The sequence below is a fragment of the Haliotis rubra genome, unplaced genomic scaffold (assembly GCF_003918875.1).
Source record: "Haliotis rubra isolate DU_JTF1 unplaced genomic scaffold, ASM391887v1 Scf43, whole genome shotgun sequence".
NCBI lineage: Eukaryota > Metazoa > Mollusca > Gastropoda > Lepetellida > Haliotidae > Haliotis > Haliotis rubra.
In genome coordinates, this window is record NW_025767113.1 from 531,827 (window position 1) to 551,316 (window position 19,490).

General features: G+C 48.5%; 1 protein-coding gene across 2 annotated transcripts; it reads left to right on the plus strand.

Moving 5' to 3' along the window:
• The first annotated feature begins 26 nt into the window (after window positions 1-26).
• On the plus strand, window positions 27-18,270 carry LOC124288960. 2 transcript variants are annotated; one of them, XM_046725553.1, is made up of 8 exons: window positions 27-745; window positions 4,140-4,850; window positions 5,427-5,546; window positions 6,300-6,514; window positions 7,071-7,172; window positions 16,936-17,148; window positions 17,414-17,503; window positions 18,118-18,270. In XM_046725553.1, exons 2-8 carry the CDS (start codon window positions 4,229-4,231, stop codon window positions 18,205-18,207), a joined length of 1,452 nt encoding a protein of 483 aa, XP_046581509.1. In that variant the 5' UTR covers window positions 27-745; window positions 4,140-4,228; the 3' UTR covers window positions 18,208-18,270. The 2 variants fall into 2 exon arrangements, with proteins under 2 accessions (XP_046581509.1, XP_046581508.1); XM_046725552.1 differs by having other exon boundaries at window positions 34-745; window positions 17,414-17,482; window positions 18,110-18,270.
• Window positions 18,271-19,490: the final 1,220 nt, after the last annotated feature.

Here is a 19,490-nt window from a genome sequence, read left to right on the forward strand (position 1 = left end):
CTGGTTTGTCTGCCCTAGAATGCTTGCGCTCCTCGCTGCACAACATGGAGGCCGAGGGCGGGGTACTAGTCTTATGTTCTCGGGGCAAGACTTAAAACTCCAAAGGGTCGAGTTCGATAGTATTATTTCTGCATAAACAAGCAGCATATCTTGGAATTAAGAATATCAAAATTCATTTATGTATATATTCTGTTTGATCACAGGATATATAAGTTTTGCTTTCATCAACCTACTTTTTGAAAAGCCTTTTACCTTTATTACCCCCTTCTACAAAATTATGGACTGTTCCCCAACAAAAATGGGAGGGATTTCCGTTTATTTCTGAAATAATAACAACAAAAATGGCGACGTCAACATATTGACACTGACAGGCCGTGCTAGATATCGCCATGGCCGACGGGTCTGCTGAAGAACTTTTAGATATTGCAAGCATTGAAAGTCCACGGAGAATGAATCCTTTTGACATCGAAATTGAAACGGTCAAGGGAAGCCACCCGACACGGCCCGGCTTGAAACGTGCTGGAAGCGATCCCTCAGCTGCCCAGAGAACTGTTATCGGTCATTCGCAATCTGATCGTCTCGATTGTGTCACCACGACCCGCCCCCGCGATGTGTCGTCACATTCAAGTAAAGAAAGGGTCCGAGCAAGAACACGGACACTTCACGCGCACAGATTGCAGCCGCTATATGTGCGTGCAACAGGTGAATCTCACTACGGAAGTGGAGTATTACGTGTCGTCGACATGTGAGTTCAGCGTGTTATGTCATACCTCAGTGATCGGTGAGGGGTGTGTCAGCGAGCTTTGTCTGCGCCGTCGAACAGCTGACATTTCTGTTAGTGCTGTTGATTTGGAAATTTAACGTGCGCTTTCCGACAAAATGCACGCGTATTTCGCACACAGATTCTTATTGCTATTAAAGTAAAGATCAACGTCATTAATTTGTAAATCAGTGACGGTGACAGAGTGGTCATGGTGACTGAGTTATGTCTCATGACAATGTCGCGTTTATATCTACATGTGGTCAGTAAAAACTCGCATAGCTAACTGATATACACAAGGGGAACTTATTAGGATACCCCGGGAAAGGTGGTACGTGTTACTTTGGAAGTTTAAAATCACACAGTCACTTGACATGTACACCACAGTGCTCTTGTCTAGATATGGGGTTATTGCCGTATGCGTGACTGAAAAATCTGCAGATACCATTGAATGCAAAATAAATAGGGTATCATGTACATGAGTATACAGGTGTGTCTGCCACTATTTCAGATAGTACTACGCTGATACGTAAATTTGCTGTGGTTGAAGTAATTCCCCTTGCAATGCATTCTGGATATATTACAAAACATGAAAATCCTCATACAGCATTAGCAGATGATGGCTTTATTCCGTTTTGTTTGGCCAACGTATAACCACTTGGAACATCACATATTTTTAGTCTTCTCTTGCGGTGAAATCTGAAATCACATTGCATCCATAGAAAACAATCACAGCTTTTTTGTTAAGTAAACATATCTCCACCAAAATACTTGAATGATGTGGCCCTTGATATTGAGAGGGTGAAGCAAAGGTTGTCCTTGAGTCTCTATACAGTGTGCAGGCTGCATGGCCCTTGGTATTGATGGGGTGAAACAAGGGTTGCCCTTGAGTCTCTATACGGTGTGCAGGCTGCATGGCCCCTTGTCCAGGCTGCATGGCCCATGGCCCTTGGTATTGAGGGGGTGAAACAAGGGTTGCCCTTGACTCTCTATACGGTGTCCAGGCAGCATGGCCCTTGGTATTGAGGGGGTGAAACAAGGGTTGCCCTTGAGTCTCTATACGGTGTGCAGGCAGCATGGCCCTTGGTATTGAGGGGGTGAAACAAGGGTTGCCCTTGACTCTCTATACGGTGTCCAGGCAGCAATTGGCCCTTGGTATTGATGGGGTGAAACAAGGGTTGCCCCTTGAGTCTCTATACGTGTGTGCAGGCTGCATGGCCCTTGGTATTGAGGGGGTGAAACAAGGGTTGCCCTTGAGTCTCTATACGGTGTCCAGGCAGCAATTGGCCCTTGGTATTGAGGGGGTGAAACAAGGGTTGCCCTTGACTCTCTATACAGTGTCCAGGCAGCATGGCCCTTGGTATTGAGGAGGTGAAACAAGGGTAGCCCTTGACACTCTATACGCTGTCCAGGCAGCATAGCCCTTGGTATTGAGGGGGTGAAACAAGGGTTGCCCTTGAGTCTCTGGCACGGTGTCCAGGCAGCATGGTCCTTGGTATTGAGGGGTGAAACAAGGGTTGCCCTTGAGTCTCTATACGGTGTGCAGGCAGCATGGCCCTTGGTATTGAGGGGGTGAAACAAGGGTTGCCCTTGAGTCTCTATACGGTGTCCAGGCAGCATGGCCCTTGGTATTGAGGGGGTGAAACAAGGGTTGCCCATGAGTCTCTATATCGGTGTCCAGGCAGCATGGCCCTTGGTATTGAGGGGCTGAAACAAGGGTTGCCCTTGAGTCTCTATGTGTCAGGCTCATGGTATTGGTATTGAGGGGTGAAACAAGGGTTGCCCTTGAGTCTCTATACGGTGTGCAGGCAGCATGGCCCTTGGTATTGAGGGGGTGAAACAAGGGTTGCCCTTGAGTCTCTATACAGTGTGCAGGCTTCATGGTCCTTGGTATTGAGGGGGTGAAACAAGGGTTGCCCTTGACTCTCTATACACGGTGTCCAGGCAGCATGGCCCTTGGTATTGAGGGGGTGAAACAAGGGTTGCCCTTGAGTCTCTATACGGTGTCCAGGCAGCATGGCCCTTGGTATTGAGGGGGTGAAACAAGGGTTGCCCTTGACTCTCTATACGGTGTCCAGGCAGCATGGCCCTTGGTATTGAGGGGGTGAAACAAGGGTTGCCCTTGAGTCTCTATCACGGGTGTCCAGGCAGCATGGTCCTTGGTATTGAGGGGGTGAAACAAGGGGCCCTTGAGACGGTGTGCAGGCTGCACTGGTATTGAGGGGGTGGGGAAAAGGGTTGCTCTTGACTCTCTATACGGTGTCCAGGCAGCATGGCCCTTGGTATTGAGGGGGTGAAACAAGGGTTGCCCTTGAGTCTCTATACCACGGTGTCCAGGCAGCATGGTCCTTGGTATTGAGGGGTGAAACAAGGGTTGCCCATGAGTCTCTATAACGGTGTCCAGGCAGCATGGCCCTTGGTATTGAGGGGCTGAAACAAGGGTTGCCCTTGAGTCTCTATACGGTGTGCAGGCTTCATGGTCCTTGGTATTGAGGGGGTGAAACAAGGGTTGCCCTTGACTCTCTATACGGTGTGCAGGCAGCATGGTCCTTGGTATTGAGGGGGTGAAACAAGGGTTGCCCTTGAGTCTCTATACAGTGTGCAGGCAGCATGGCCCTTGGTATTGAGGGGGTGAAACAAGGGTTGCCCTTGAGTCTCTATACGGTGTCCAGGCAGCATGGCCCTTGGTATTGAGGGGGTGAAACAAGGGTTGCTCTTGAGTCTCTATACGGTGTCCAGGCAGCATGGCCCTTGGTATTGAGGGGGTGAAACAAGGGTTGCCCTTGAGTCTCTATACGGTGTCCAGGCAGCATGGTCCTTGGTATTGAGGGGGTGAAACAAGGGTTGCCCTTGAGTCTCTATACGGTGTGCAGGCTTCATGGTCCTTGGTATTGAGGGGGTGAAACAAGGGTTGCCCTTGACTCTCTATATGGTGTGCAGGCAGCATGGCCCTTGATATTGAGGGGGTGAAACAAGGCATTGACTCATCAAGCCGAACACCCAGGTTTGATTACCACATGGATACAATGTGTACAATGTCTACCGCTGTGATATTGCTTGAATATTGCTAACAGCAGCATTAGACACACTCACTCACTCACTCAGGGTGATATAAATAGACCATTATTGTTATTTCTAATCTGAAACTTGGTGCTATGTGAATAGATCATTATTGTTATTTCTAATCTGAAACTTAGTGCTATGTGAATAGATCATTATTGTTATTTCTAATCTGAAACATAGTGCTATGTGAATAGATCATTATTGTTATTTCTAATTGAAATAGTGCTATGTGTCGGTGTTTTATTTTGTATTGAGATTCTATGAAGTTGGTTAGTCTACACAGGCAGGTGGGTGTATATTGTGAATCTGGTTCCAGGACCCAAGACCCTGATACCTTGAGTCCCAGGACCCGACCCTCACCGGAGTCCGGTTCCTCACCGGACCCCAGGGTTCACCAGGGTTCACATGTCTCAGCTCATGTCGGTGGTGCAGTCCATGGACGACGGCCTCCACCACAAGAACATCAAGATGTCGCGGCGCCTTCCCAGCTGGATGTGGTACCTCCTAGCGCGGTCACTCGGCATCAAACTAAACCCTGAAGACAAACCAATATTTGCTACACTGTTACACATCATCACCCTCACAGCTGCTGTGACGTTTGGAATTACTGGTGCTTGGTATAACGTGTGTGATATACTCAGTGAGTATTCCAAGACAACAGTTCTTATTGGCACGGTAACCATGATGATTGGGTTTGGGTGGATCCTGCTGGGGGTTTATGCTCACAAACTGGCTGGGAAGCTGTTCAGTAATAAAAACTTTGCAGAGAGTGTCCGCATGCATTCAAAGACCTTCTTGAAGATCAGCACTGCTGGTCTGATGTCCCTCCTTGGATTGGGGCTTGTGGGGATCAACTCGTACGATGGTTTTGACTTGTACCTCAGCTCTACCTGTACCAAGATACAGCTGCAGCCCATCGTGTGCCACATCCAGTATGTGTCAAAGACATTCTACGCGTTGCTCTGTGTCCTGTGGACTCTTCTAGTGGGCTTTGTCATGCTGTCTGTTTGTCGAACACATACTATAGGTGAGTCAGTGTTATACCACAGGTGAGTTAAGTGTTATACTATAATGGGGCAGTGTTATACCATGCATGAGTCAGTGTTATACCACAGGTGAGTCAGTGTTATACCATAATGGAGGCAGTGTTATACCATGCATGAGTCGGTGTTATAACACAGGTGAGTCAGTGTTAGACCATACATGAGTCAGTGTTTTTACCACAGGTGAGTCAGTGTTATACCACAGGTGAGTCAGTGTTATACAATAAATGAGTCAGTGTTATACCACAGGTGAGTTAAGTGTTATACCATAATGGGGGCAGTGTTATACCATGCATGAGTCGGTGTTATAACACAGGTGAGCTAAGTGTTATACCATATGTGAGTCGGTGTTATACCACATGTGAGTCAGTGTTATATCATATGTGAGTTGGTGTTATGACACAGGTGAGTCAGTGTTATACCATACTTGAGTCTGTGTTATAACACAAGTGAGTCAGTGTTAAATCATACATGAGTCAGTGTTATACCATGAATCAGGTCCACACTAAATATGAATCAGTTTGAGAAGCAATGTTATATTTCCCAGTGTTATGTTGTAGGTGTTCGTCGGTTTATGCGTGAAATGACCATGGATGCCAAGAGGTATGAAGCCTTCTGGATGGAGCAGGTGTTGGGGCAGGTCACCCCGAAACAGAAGGAAGAGCAGTCAGTGGAGGAAGGTACACAATTTTGCACACTTTCGTGTGTCAATGTGTGGTCATTTAAACTGGAACCAATATTAATGTCAGAATTTCAGGGCATTGAACAGCATCCTCAAATCTGATAGCATGATATGTGCAGACATTGCTAATAAACATCTGCCGGACTTTCTCCCAATATTATCTCCAACAGAGATGTTGAAACAGTGAACTGAATCAGTCTGTTCTCAAGGATGTGGACAAATAATTTTCTTTATCTAATCCTATATAATGTTGGAAGATTTATCTAATCCTGTACAGATTTTCTTTATCTAATCCTGTACATTGTTTTTCAGCCAATCAGTTGTCAGCATGCACTCACAGTTTTCACTGTTTTTAAAAGAGCACAGTTGTAATGAATATCTAAATAAAATAACAGATTCCCCATGTATAAAATCATCACTTCTCCATATGAGTAAATACTAATTGGCTTGAAAAAGTTTCCTGGAGTACTGCCACAAGGGATTTAAGACTTTACGCAAAATCAGAAATTTTATGTCCCAAATGTGGTTACATAAAAAGCTTAAAATAGCCGCCAAACATAGGATGTTCTTAAACTGTTCAACAATGTTTAGTCACATGACTTGCATAAAAGCATCAATGCCAAAACTTTGCCTTAGTGCCTTAAAGCTACTTTGTGGTGTCAATAATTTCCTTTCTCTTTGTGTTAATGTTGTCTGCAGGGGATTATTATCTTCATCAGATGTAAATATGTCCGTTTCAATGTTGTGACAGAGTGGTTCATCTGGGATGATCTTGCCATGAGCAGTGACGTAGACAACAACGTGGTCACATCCCAAGGGGTGTTTCTCGAATCAATTCGTGGACAAACATTTTCTTCCCTGAGATCTCGTGGTAGCCGTTCCCGGACCCGGTCTGAACCTGTTGCTGACAACCCAAACACGCTGAGAGAGAATGACGTCAGATCTAGGGAGGGGGCTTACAGTGAGGTCAGTAGCAACATCTTCATGTTTCATTAGTCCTGTGTGATCGACAGCTGTTAGATTTCTGATACACAGGATATACCTCTTCCTTACCCCCGGGAATGTTTCTCACAAAGGCATGACATTGACAGGCAGCTAGTTTTTCTGTTGGCCATCTACAGTGTACATAGAGACAACCTTGGTGTGCAGCATAATATCATCGGTCGCTGGTCACACGATAATGTGAAGAATATTGAATAAATCTTTGATAAAACTATTAAGATGCAATACTTATTATGTTACCAGTATTCATAATTTATGTAGGTAGGCCCATTCCAAGGTAGAAAAATAGAAATGGGCTGATTGTCAGCACCATTTTCCCAAATGTCAATGCCTGAGAACCAGTTGTTTTTATTCATTAAGCATCTCTAGTATATGCCATTAAAGAATTTTTGCATCCACAACAATGCTGAATACAGGATACTTGAAGATAAGTGGTCAAGACGTTGATCCGTATGGTCATTGTTAGTGTAATGTGTGACACAAGGTTTCATTGTTACCATGGTTTCCATTTGTAAAACAGAAGGACGAATCAGAAGAGAACAAGGATGAGTCATGTGACATCCTGGCAGTGCCTCCTATCATGTCCAACGACATTCTGCTGTTCTCGTACTGGAAGATGTCTGTAAGTGACCACAATACTGACAATATTGTTAAACATCTCATGACCCGGTTGTTTAGAGTTGAAATGTCGACATAACAGCAGCAAAACAACCACTGACTGGAGGTGAGCTTATGTGATGTGATGGCCATTGTTAGGTCAACTACCTCCCAGCCAATTCCTCCCCCACCTCCCAATCATGTATCAAGGATCAATTCCCCTCTAGCCAACTACTCTCGCGATTTATTCCCTCCAGCCAACTACTTCCTCACCTCTTTTCACCACCAATTCACTACTCTGACCTGCCAACTACCTCACCTATTCACTCACCAGCCAACTACCCTCACTTATTCACCACCAGCCAACTACCCTCACCTATTCACCACACCAGCTAACCACCCTGACCTCTTCACCACCAGCCAACTTCCCTCACCTATTCACCACAGGCCAACTACATCTCACCTATTCACCACCAGCCAACTACCTGACCTATTCACCACCAGCCAACTACCCTGACTCTACTCTACCACCAACCTTCTACTACCTCACCTATTCACCCACCAGCTAACCACCCTGACCTAATTTACCACCAGCCAACTACCCTGACCTATTCACCACCAGCCAACTCACCTCACCTATTCACCACCAGCCTACTACCATCACCTATTCACCACACCAGCCAACTACCCTGACTCTTATTCACCACCGGGGCCAACTACCCTGACCGCCAACTACCCTCACCTATTCACCACCAGCCAACTACCATCACCTATTCACCACCAACCAACTACCCTCACCTATTCACCACCAACCAACTACCCTCACCTTCACCACCGCCAACTACTACCCTCACCTATTCACCACCAGCCAACTACCCTGACTTTATTCACCACCACCAGCCAATACACCTCAACTTCTTCACCACCAGCCAACTACCCTGACCTATTCACCACCAGCCAACTACTATCACCTATTCACCACCAGCCAACTACTATCACCTATTCACCACTGCCAACTACCCTGACTGCCAACTACTATCACTTATTCACCACTCAGCCACCTAATACAACCTATTCACCACTCAGCCAACTACTCCTTGACCTATTCACCACCGGGTCCAACTACAATCCTGACCCAACTCACCCGGGCCCAACCCTTCACCTATTCACCACCAGCCAACTACTCCTCACCTATTCACCACCAGCCAACTACCCTGACCTACTCACCACCAGCCAACTACCCTCACCTCTTCACCACCAGCCAACTACCCTGACCTATTCACCACCAGCCAACTACCCTGACCTCATTCACCACCAGCCAACTACCCTCACCTATTCACCACCAGCCAACTACCCTCACCTATTCACCACCAGCCAACTACCCTCACCTCTTCACCACCACCAGGCAACTACCCTCACCTATTCACCACCAGCCAACTACCCATCACTCTATTCACCACTCCAGCCAACTACCTGACTCTATTCACCACCTGCCAACTACTCCCTCACCTATTCACCACCAGCCAACTACTCCTCACTCTATTCACCACCAGCCAACTACCCTTGACTCCTTCCCAACTACCCTCACCTCATTCACCACCAGCCAACTACTCCCTCACCTATTCACTCACCAGCCATCTACCCTCACCTACTCACCACCAGCCAACTACCCTCACCTCTTTCACCACCAGCCAACTACCCTGACCTTTTCACCACTCAAACCAACTACCCTGACCTCTTTCACTGCCAGCCAACTCCCCTCACCTATTCACCACCGCCAAGCTAGCCCTCACCTATTCACCACTGTAACTACCCTCACCTCTTCACCACCCGGCCAACTACCCTCACCTATTCACCACCAGCCAACTACCCTGACTAATTCTCCTACACCACCAGCCAACTACCATCACCTATTCACCACTCAGCCAACTACCATCACCTATTCACCACCAGCCAACTACTTCATCACCTCATTCACCACACGGCCAAGCTACCTGACCTCGACCGCCAACTACTACCATCACCTATTCATCACCTGCCAACTACACTGTCACCTGTTCACCACCAGCCAACTACCCTCACCCTATTCACCACCAGCCAACTACTCCTTGACCTACTCACCACCACCAGCTAACCACCCTCTGACCTACTCACCACCAACCAACTACCATCACCTATTCACCACCAACCAACTACACCCTGACCTACTTCACCACCAGCCAACTACCCCACCTTTCACCTCTTCACCACCACCAGCCAACTTTACCTGACCTTTTGACCTTTCACCACCAACCAACTACCCTGACCTCTTTCACCACCAGCCAACTTCCTCACCTATTCACCACCGCCAACTACCCTCACCTATTCACCACTCAGCCAACTACTCCTCACTTCTTCACCACCAGGCAACTACCTCACCTCTTCACCACCAGCCTACTACCATCACCTATTCACCACCGCCAACTACCCTCACCTCTTATTCCCACCACCGGGCCAACTACTCCTGACCTATTCACCACCAGCCAACTACTCCTCACCTATTCACCACCAGCCAACTACCACCTCACCTTATTCACCACCAGCCAACTACCCTCACCTATTCACCACCAGCCAACTACCCTCACCTATTCACCACCAGCCAACTACCCTCACCTATTCACCACCGGCCAACTACCCTCACCTATTCACCACCAGCCAACTACCTCACCTATTCACCACCAGCCAACTAACCCCTGACTAATTTCCAAGCACCACCAGCCAACCAACCCTGACCTATCCACCACACCTCAGCCAACTACCATCACCTATTCACCACCAGCCAACTACCATCACCTGTTCACCACCGGCAACTACCCCTGACTACCTACTACACCACCAACCAACCACCCTCACCTCTTTCACCACCGCCAACTACCCTCACCTACTCACCACCAGCCAACTACCCTTGACCAGTCCAACTATCCTCACCTATTCACCACCAGCCAACTACCCTCACCTATTCACCACCCAGCCAACTACCCTGACCTACTCTCACCACCAGCCAACTACCCTGACCTATTCACCACTGTAGCCAACTACCATCACCTATTCACCACCAGCCAACTACCCTCACCTACTCACCACCAGCCAACTACCCTGACCCTTCTCCAATTCACCACCGCCAAGTACCCCTCATGACCTATCTTCACCACCAGCTAACCACCCTGACCTATTCACCACCAGCTAACTACTCCTGACCTATTCACCACCAGCCAACTAACCCTGACCTATTCACCACCAGCCTACTACTATCACCTATTCACCACCAGCCAACTACCCCTGACCTATTCACCAATCGCCAACTCACCCTGACTGGCCAACTACCTCACCTATTCACCACCAGCCAACTGCCATCACCTATTCACCACCAACCAACTACCCTCACCTATTCACCACTCAACCAACTACTCCCTCACCTCTTCACCACCCCGCCAAACCACCTCACCTATTCACCACCAGCCAACTACCCTGACTACCCTTGACTTCACCACCAGCCAACTATTCCTGACCTATTCACCACCAGCCAACTACCATCACCTATTCACCACCAGCCAACTACCATCACTTTATTCACCACCGCCAACTACTCCTGACCGCCAACTACCATCACCTTATTCACCACCAGCCAACTACCGCCACCTATTCACCACCAGCCAACTACCTCTTGATTCTATTCACCACCGGCCAACCATCACTCCTGACCGCCCAACCCCTTCACCTATTCACCACCAGCCAACTACCCTCACCTATTCACCACCAGCCAACTACCCTGACCTATTCACCACCAGCCAACTACCCTCTGACCTCTTCACCACCAGCCAACTACCCTGACCTTTTCACCACCAACCAACTACCCTGACCTCATTCACCACCAGCCAACTACCCTCACCTATTCACCACCACCGGCCAACTACCCTCACCTATTCACCACCAGCCAACTACCATCACTCTCTTTCACCACCAGGCAACCACCTCACCTCTTCACCACCAGCCTACTACCATCACCTATTCACCACCGCCAACTACCCTCACTTTATTCACCACCGCCAACTACCCTGACCTATTCACCACCTCAAGCCAGCCAACTACCCTCACCTATTCACCACCAGCCAACTACCCTGACCGTCCCAACTACCCTCACCTATTCACCACCAGCCAACCACCCTCACCTATTCACCACCAGCCATCTACCCCTGACCTACTCACCACCAGCCAACTAATACCTGACCTTCACCACCAGCCAACTACCCTGACCTTTTCACCACCAAACCAACTACCCTGACCTCTTTCACCACCAGCCAACTTCCTCACCTATTCACCACCGCCGACTACCCCCTCACCTATTCACCACCAGCCAACTACCCTCACCTCTTTCACCACCTCGCCAACTACCCTCACCTATTCACCACCAGCCAACTACCCTGACTAATTTACACCACCACCAGCCAACTACCCTGACCTATTCACCACCAGCCAACTACCATCACCTATTCACCACCAGCCAACTACCATCACCTATTCACCACCGCCAACCACCCCGGACCGCCAACTGCCATCACCTATTCATCACCAGCCAACTACCCTCACCTATTCACCACCAGCCAACTACCTCACCTATTCACCACCAGCCAACTACCCTGACCGGGTCCAACTACCCTCACCTATTCACCACCAGCCAACTACCCTCACCTATTCACCACCAGCCAACTACCCTGACCTACTCACCACCAGCCAACTACCCTCACCTCTTCACCACCAGCCAGCCTAGCCACCCGACCTTTTCACCACCAACCAACTACCCTGACCTCTTTCACCACCAGCCAACTTCCTCACCTATTCACCATCGCCAACTACCCTCACCTATTCACCACCAGCCAACTCACCCTCACTTCTTCACCACCAGGCAACTACCCTCACCTCTTTTCACCACCAGCCTACTACCATCACCTATTCACCAATCCGCCAACTACCTCTCACCTTATTCACCACCGCCAACTACCCTCACTCTATTCACCACTCAGCCAACTACCCTCACCTATTCACCACTGTAGCCAACTACCCTCACCGTCCAACTACCCTCACCTATTCACCACCAGCCAACTACCCTCACCTATTCACCACCAACCAACTACCCTCACCTACTCACCACCAGCCAACTTCCCTCACCTATTCACCACCACCAGCCAACTACCCTGACCTATTCACCCACCACCAGCCAACTACCCTGACTCTATTCACCACCAGCCAACTACCCTGACCTTATATTCACCACCAGCCAACTACCATCACCTATTCACCACCAGCCAACTACCATCACCTATTCACCATCGGGCAACTACCCCGACCGCCAACTACCATCACCTATTCATCACCAGCACAACTACCCTGACTAATTCTACACCACCAACCAACTATCCCTCACCTTATTCACCACTCAACCAACTACCCTCACCTCTCTTTCACTCCACCGCCAACCATCCCTCACCTATTCACCACCAGCCAACTACCCTTGACTTTATTCACCACCAGCCAACTACCCTGACCTATTCACCACCAGCCAACTACCCTGACCGTCCAACTACCCTCACCTCTTCACCACCGCCAACTACCCTCACCTATTCACCACCAGCCAACTACCCTGACTTTATTCACCACACAGCCAACTACCCTGACTTATTCACCACCAGCCAACTACCCTGACCGGTCCAACTACCCTCACCTATTCACCACCAGCAACTACTACCCTCACCTATTCACCACCAACCAACTACCCTGACTATTCACCACCAGCCAACTACCCTGACCTATTCACCACCAGCCTACTACCATCACCTATTCACCACCAGCCAACTACTCCTGACTTATTCACCACCGCCAACTAATACCCTGACCGCCAACTACCTCACCTATTCACCACCAGCCAACTAGCCATCACCTATTCACTACCCAACCAACTATCCCTCACCTATTCACCACCAACCAACTACCTCAATTCTTCTTCACCACCGCCAACCACCCTCACCTATTCACCACCAGCCAACCACCCCTGACTTATTCACCACCAGCCAACTACTCCTGACTTATTCAATACCACCAGCCAACTACTATCACTATTCTCTACTACCAGCCAACTCTACTATCACTTATTCAAGCACACCACCGCAACTACTCCTGACTACCGCCAACTACTATCACTTATTCACCACCAGCCAACTACCGCCACCTTATTCACCAGCCAACTACCTCTGACTCTTATTCACCACCGCCAACTACTCCTGACCGGCCCAACTCTTCACCTATCTTACCACCAGCCAACTAGCCATCACCTATTCACCACCAGCCAACTACCCCTGACTAAATCACCACCAGCTAACTACCCTGACCTATTCACCACCAGCCAACTACCCTGACCTTTTCACCACCAACCAACTACCCTGACCTCTTCACCACCAGCCAACTACCCTCACCTATTCACCACCAGCCAACTACCCTCACCTATTCACCACCAGCCAACTACCCTCACCTTCACCACCAGCCAACTACCCTCACCTCTTCACCACCAGCCAACTACCATCACCTATTCACCACCGCCAACCACTCTTCACCTTATTCACCACCGCCAACTACCCTGACCTATTCACCACTCAGCCAACTACCCTCACCTATTCACCACCAGCCAACTACAATTCTGACTGGGTCTAACTACCCTCACCTATTCACCACCAGCCAACTACCCTCACCTATTCACCACTCAGCCATCTACCCTGACCTACTCACCACCACAGCCAACACCACCCTGACTCCTCTTTCACTCACTCAGCCAACCACTCCTGACTTTTTCACCACTCAACCAATTCTACTCCTGACCTTTCACCACCAGCCAACTTCCTCACTCTATTCACCACCGCCAACTCACTCTCACTTATTCACCACTCAGCCAACTACCCTCACCTTTCTTCACCACACCGCCAACTACCTCACCTATTCACCAACACCAGCCAACTACCCTGACTAATTTTACACCACCAGCCAACTAACACCTCTGACCTATTCACCAGCCAACTACTATCACTCTATTCACCAATACTCAGCCAACTACTATCACCTATTCACTCACTGCCTAACTACTCCCACCGCCAACTGCTATCACTCTTATTCAATCACCAGCCAACTACCCTCACCTATTCACCACTCAGCCAACTAATTTCTCACTCTTATTCACTACTAGCCAACTACCCTGACTGTCTACAACCACCTCACCTATTCACCACCTCAGCCAACTACTATCACCTATTCACCACCAACCAACCACCCTGACTCTACTCACCACCAGCCAACTACTCAATCACCTCTTCACCACCAGCCTACTACACTGACCTTTTCTACCACCAACCAACTAATCCCTGACCTCTTTCACCACCAGCCAACTTCCTCACTCTATTCACCACCACCGCCAACTACTCCTCACTCTATTCACCACCAGCCAACTACACCCTACTTCTTCACCACCAGGCAACTACCCTCACCTCTTTCACCACTCACAGCCTACTACTATCACCTATTCACCACCGCCAACTACCTCATCACCTTATTCACCACCGCCAACCACTCCTCACCTATTCACCACCAGCCAACTACCCTCACCTATTCACCACCAGCCAACTACCCTCACTCCACCCAACTACTCCTCACCTATTCACCACCAGCCAACTACCTCACCTATTCACCACCAACCAACTACCCTCACCTACTCACCACCAGCCAACTTCCCTCACCTATTCACCACCAGCCAACTATTTCACCACCAGCCAACTACCCTCACTATTCAGCCAACCAACCCTGACTCTATTTACCACCACCAGCCAACTACCCTGACTCTATTCACCACCAGCCAACTACCATCACCTATTCACCACCAGCCAACTACCATCACTCTATTCACCATCGGCAACTACCCCCACCGCCAACTACCATCACCTATTCATCACCAGCCAACTACCCTGACTAATTTACACCACCAACCAACTACCCTCACCTATTCACCACCAGCCAACTACCCTCACCTCTTCACCACCAGCCAACTACCCTCACCTATTCACCACCAGCCAACTACCCTGACCTATTCACCACCAGCCAACTACCCTGACCTATTCACCACCAGCCAACTACCCTGACCATCCAACTACCCTCACCTATTCACCACCAGCAACTACCCTCACCTATTCACCACCAACCAACTACCCTGACCTACTCACCACCACCAGCCAACTTCCTCACCTATTCACCACCGCCAACTACCCTCACCTATTCACCACCAGCCAACTACCCTCACCTATTCACCACCAGGCAACTACCCTCACCTCTTCACCACCAGCCAACTACCCTCACCTATTCACCACCAGCCAACTACCCTCACCTATTCACCACCAGCCAACTACCATCACCTATTCACCACCAGCCAACTACCCTCACCTATTCACCACCGGCCAACTACCCTGACCTATTCACCACTCAGCCAACTACTCCTGACCTATTCACCACACCGCAGCCAACTACCTCCTGACTGGCCCATCTACTCCTGACTCTATTCACCACCAGCAACTACCTCACCTATTCACCACCAACCAACTACTCCTGACTCTACTCACCACCAGCCAACTTCCCTCACCTATTCACCACTGCCAACTACTACCCTCACCTATTCACACACCAGCCTACTACCATCACCTATTCACCACCAGGCAACTACCCTCACCTCTTCACCACCAGCCAACTACCATCACCTATTCACCACCAGCCAACTACCCTCACCTATTCACCACCAGCCAACTACCCTCACCTATTCACCACCAGCCACTACTCCTCACCTATTCACCACCAGCCAACTACACCCTGACCATGCCGAACTACCCTCACCTATTCACCACCAGCCAACTACCCTCACCTATTCACCACCAGCCAACTACTCCTGACCTACTCACCACCAGCCAACTGCCCTCACCTATTCACCAGCCAACTAGCTCACATACCTCACCTATTCACCACCAGCCAACTACCCTCACCTATTCACCACCAGCCAACTACCCTGACCTATTCACCACCAGCCAACTACCCTGACCTATTCACCACCAGCTAACTACCCTCACCTATTCACCACCAGCCAACTACCCTCACCTATTCACCACCAGCCAACTACCCTCACCTATTCACCACCAGCCAACTACCCTCACCTCTTCACCACCAGCCAACTACCCTCACCTCTTCACCACCAGCCAACTACCCTGACCTCTTTCACCACCAGCCAACTACCCTGACCAGCCAACTACCCTGACCTCTTCCCCACCAGCCAACTACCCTGACCAGCCAACTACCTCTTCCCCACCAGCCAACTACCCTCACCTCTTCCCCACCAACCAACTACCTTCACCTCTTCACCACCAACCAACTGCCCCACCTATTCTCCTCCTCTACCCTGCCACTGTTTGACTTAGTTTCCTCTAGTCTCTGCAGTAGTTTCTACCAACAGGAGGCTGAAGTGTCACAACCTGGTTGAGGATAGTTACAGTCTGGTGTCTGATCTGAGCAGTTAAAACCCCAGCATTCATTCCTTACTGATGATGGAGCAGGTTGTGGGAGTTGCTTACACATTTCCTGCACTGATATCAAGCTTGGCTGTTTCCATGTTGAATTACTGTCTAGTCAGACCTCCACCGTTACAAAGTGTATACATAGTGTTCTCACAATTTCAGAGACGTCTGGTGGTGACATCTCGGTTCCTGCAGCGGTGGTTGTCCAGCTGGATTGCGTTTATCTTCATCTGGTGCGCCGACTACATCATATTCTGGGCGAACCACAGTGCCACACTAACCGGTATCCTGCAGTTCGTCTTCCCCCTCCTTGTCCTACTGCTCGTCTGTTCCGCCTACGCAGAGGTCAACGCTGAAGGACAGAGGCTGATCAAGGTGTGCTCAGTTCCATTGCGATCAGCAGTTAGCTGTTGATTATCCTGTGTCCGGTGTATGCTGTTCTATGTCCTGTCTGTGTTGTTCTGACGTATCATGCGTTGATCTCGGTCCTGTTGATGCTTTTACATCCTGTCTAGATATAGTTTTATAACCTGTCTATGTTGTTTTATGACCTGTCCAGGAGTACCTTTTAAGATTTTTTTCTTGTTAATTCCCCCAAAAGATCTATTCGATAACTGAGGACTTGATATGCTTATTCCAGTGTATCTGCCCCACTGAAGGGAGGCTGCACCTCTTGAAGTTCTTCGTCCAGCAGCCGTTACAGATGCAGGTAGGTGCACAGACAACTAATGTCATCACAACAGGTAGGTGCAGCATGGACCAATGCCATCACTACAGGTAGGTGCAGCAAGGACCAATGTCATCACTACAGGTAGGTGCAAGGACCAATGTCATCACTACAGGTAGGTGCAGCATGGACCAATGTCATCACTACAGGTAGGTGCAAGGACCAATGTCATCACCAGTTAGGTGCAGCAAGGACCAATGTCATCACTACAGGTAGGTGCAGCAAGGACCAATGTCATCACTACAGGTAGGTGCAGCATGGACCAATGTCATCACTACAGGTAGGTGCAAGGACCAATGTCATCACTACGGTTAGGTGCAGCAAGGACCAATGTCATCACTACAGGTAGGTGCAGCAAGGACCAATGTCATCACTACAGGTAGGTGCAAGGACCAATGTCATCACTACAGGTAGGTGCAGCAAGGACCAATGTCATCACTACAGGTAGGTGCAGCATGGACCAATGTCATCACTACAGGTAGGTGTAGCATTGACCAATGTCATCACTACAGGTAGGTGTAGCATTGACCAATGTCAGTATTAGGATTTTACACTCTGACACTGAGGTCCGCCAGTTTAAAGTCAACTGCTGCTTTTTTCTGGATGCAGGTATTCAGCTTCCCATCACATACAACGCCATCTTAGGTGTCATCCTGGCATTCTCTGTCGCCATCGCATCTCGGATCGTCCTAGACGAAGTCTTGTAAACTGCAGGATGCCATTCAACGCTCAAAGTCACAGCATGCAGAAGGTTTTTTGTTTCAAACTGCAAACATTCTTTCATTACATGAACTGTGAATACAGTGCCATGTGAATGTCTAATGATTACTGTCTTTCCATGGAGAAATGTACAAAGGTTAATGTCTTGTTATGTCAGTATGTACAAAGACTGACATTCTGTTTTGTAAATATGTACAAAGATTTATATCATTTGATGTTAAATTGTACAGGGATGTGATAGGTGAGGTGAGGTGAAATTGGGTTTAATATCGTACTTGAGAATATTTTGTTCATATGACGATGTGCATGCGTGTTTGTGTGGCTGCTTGTACTAGCCCAGACTTAAGCTGGTTTTATAGTGCCAGCTCACTGAGATACCATGCCGCAGTTAAGCATGAATACCCCACTCAGACGCATAAAACTGACTCCGAGCCGACCAGTCCTTGTACCCATTAATGCTGAGCGCCAGGCAGGGACCAACAAGTACCATATTTTAACGTCTTTTGTTATGACGCGGCCGGGGATCGAACAAGTGACCTTCCGCTCTCCAGGCGGACGCTCAACCACTACACTACGGAGGCAGTCGGATGTGATAGAGTGTCATTAGAGTGTCATTAGATATGATGCATGCAAATATTGATATTGGCATTTTGTGAGAATTCAGTGCAAAATATTGACATTTGATATATTTTTATCTTCATTTTATGTCCACACTATGGACAGTTCATGTGTATTGTGCACATGTTGAAACATTTCACAGTACCAACACAGCGTGCCCGAATGTCTTTTACATGGGTGTTCCGTTTACAACTTAATCTAATGAGATTTACAGAATACTTTTAGAGTTTGTATTTTATTCCAGTTGTAACTGGATGCTTTTATCAGCAGCTAGACGGGAGTCATCTACATCATTCCAGTCGTTTCAATGTAGGAATTATTATTATTAGGGAGTTTTGTTTTACGCCGCACCCAGCAATATGTTATTATGAATACTTAGTTTGCTGGCATGTTTTTTTATTGTTTTGACATATTTGATGGATGTGGGGATTTGTACCAGTGTTTCCACGAGTATCTCACACTGAACACATATTTCAGGAGTTATTTCTGTGTAGTCTGAAAGTTGCTTTCATTGCCATCATTGCTGAAACATTGAGTATAATATGATACAGATCTGTATTTACTGTAAACATGTTGCTCCAGAGATGTTTTTGTTTCATTCATTCCTGAAATATGTTAAGCTCAGCCCATCCACACAAGGTATCTAGGATTG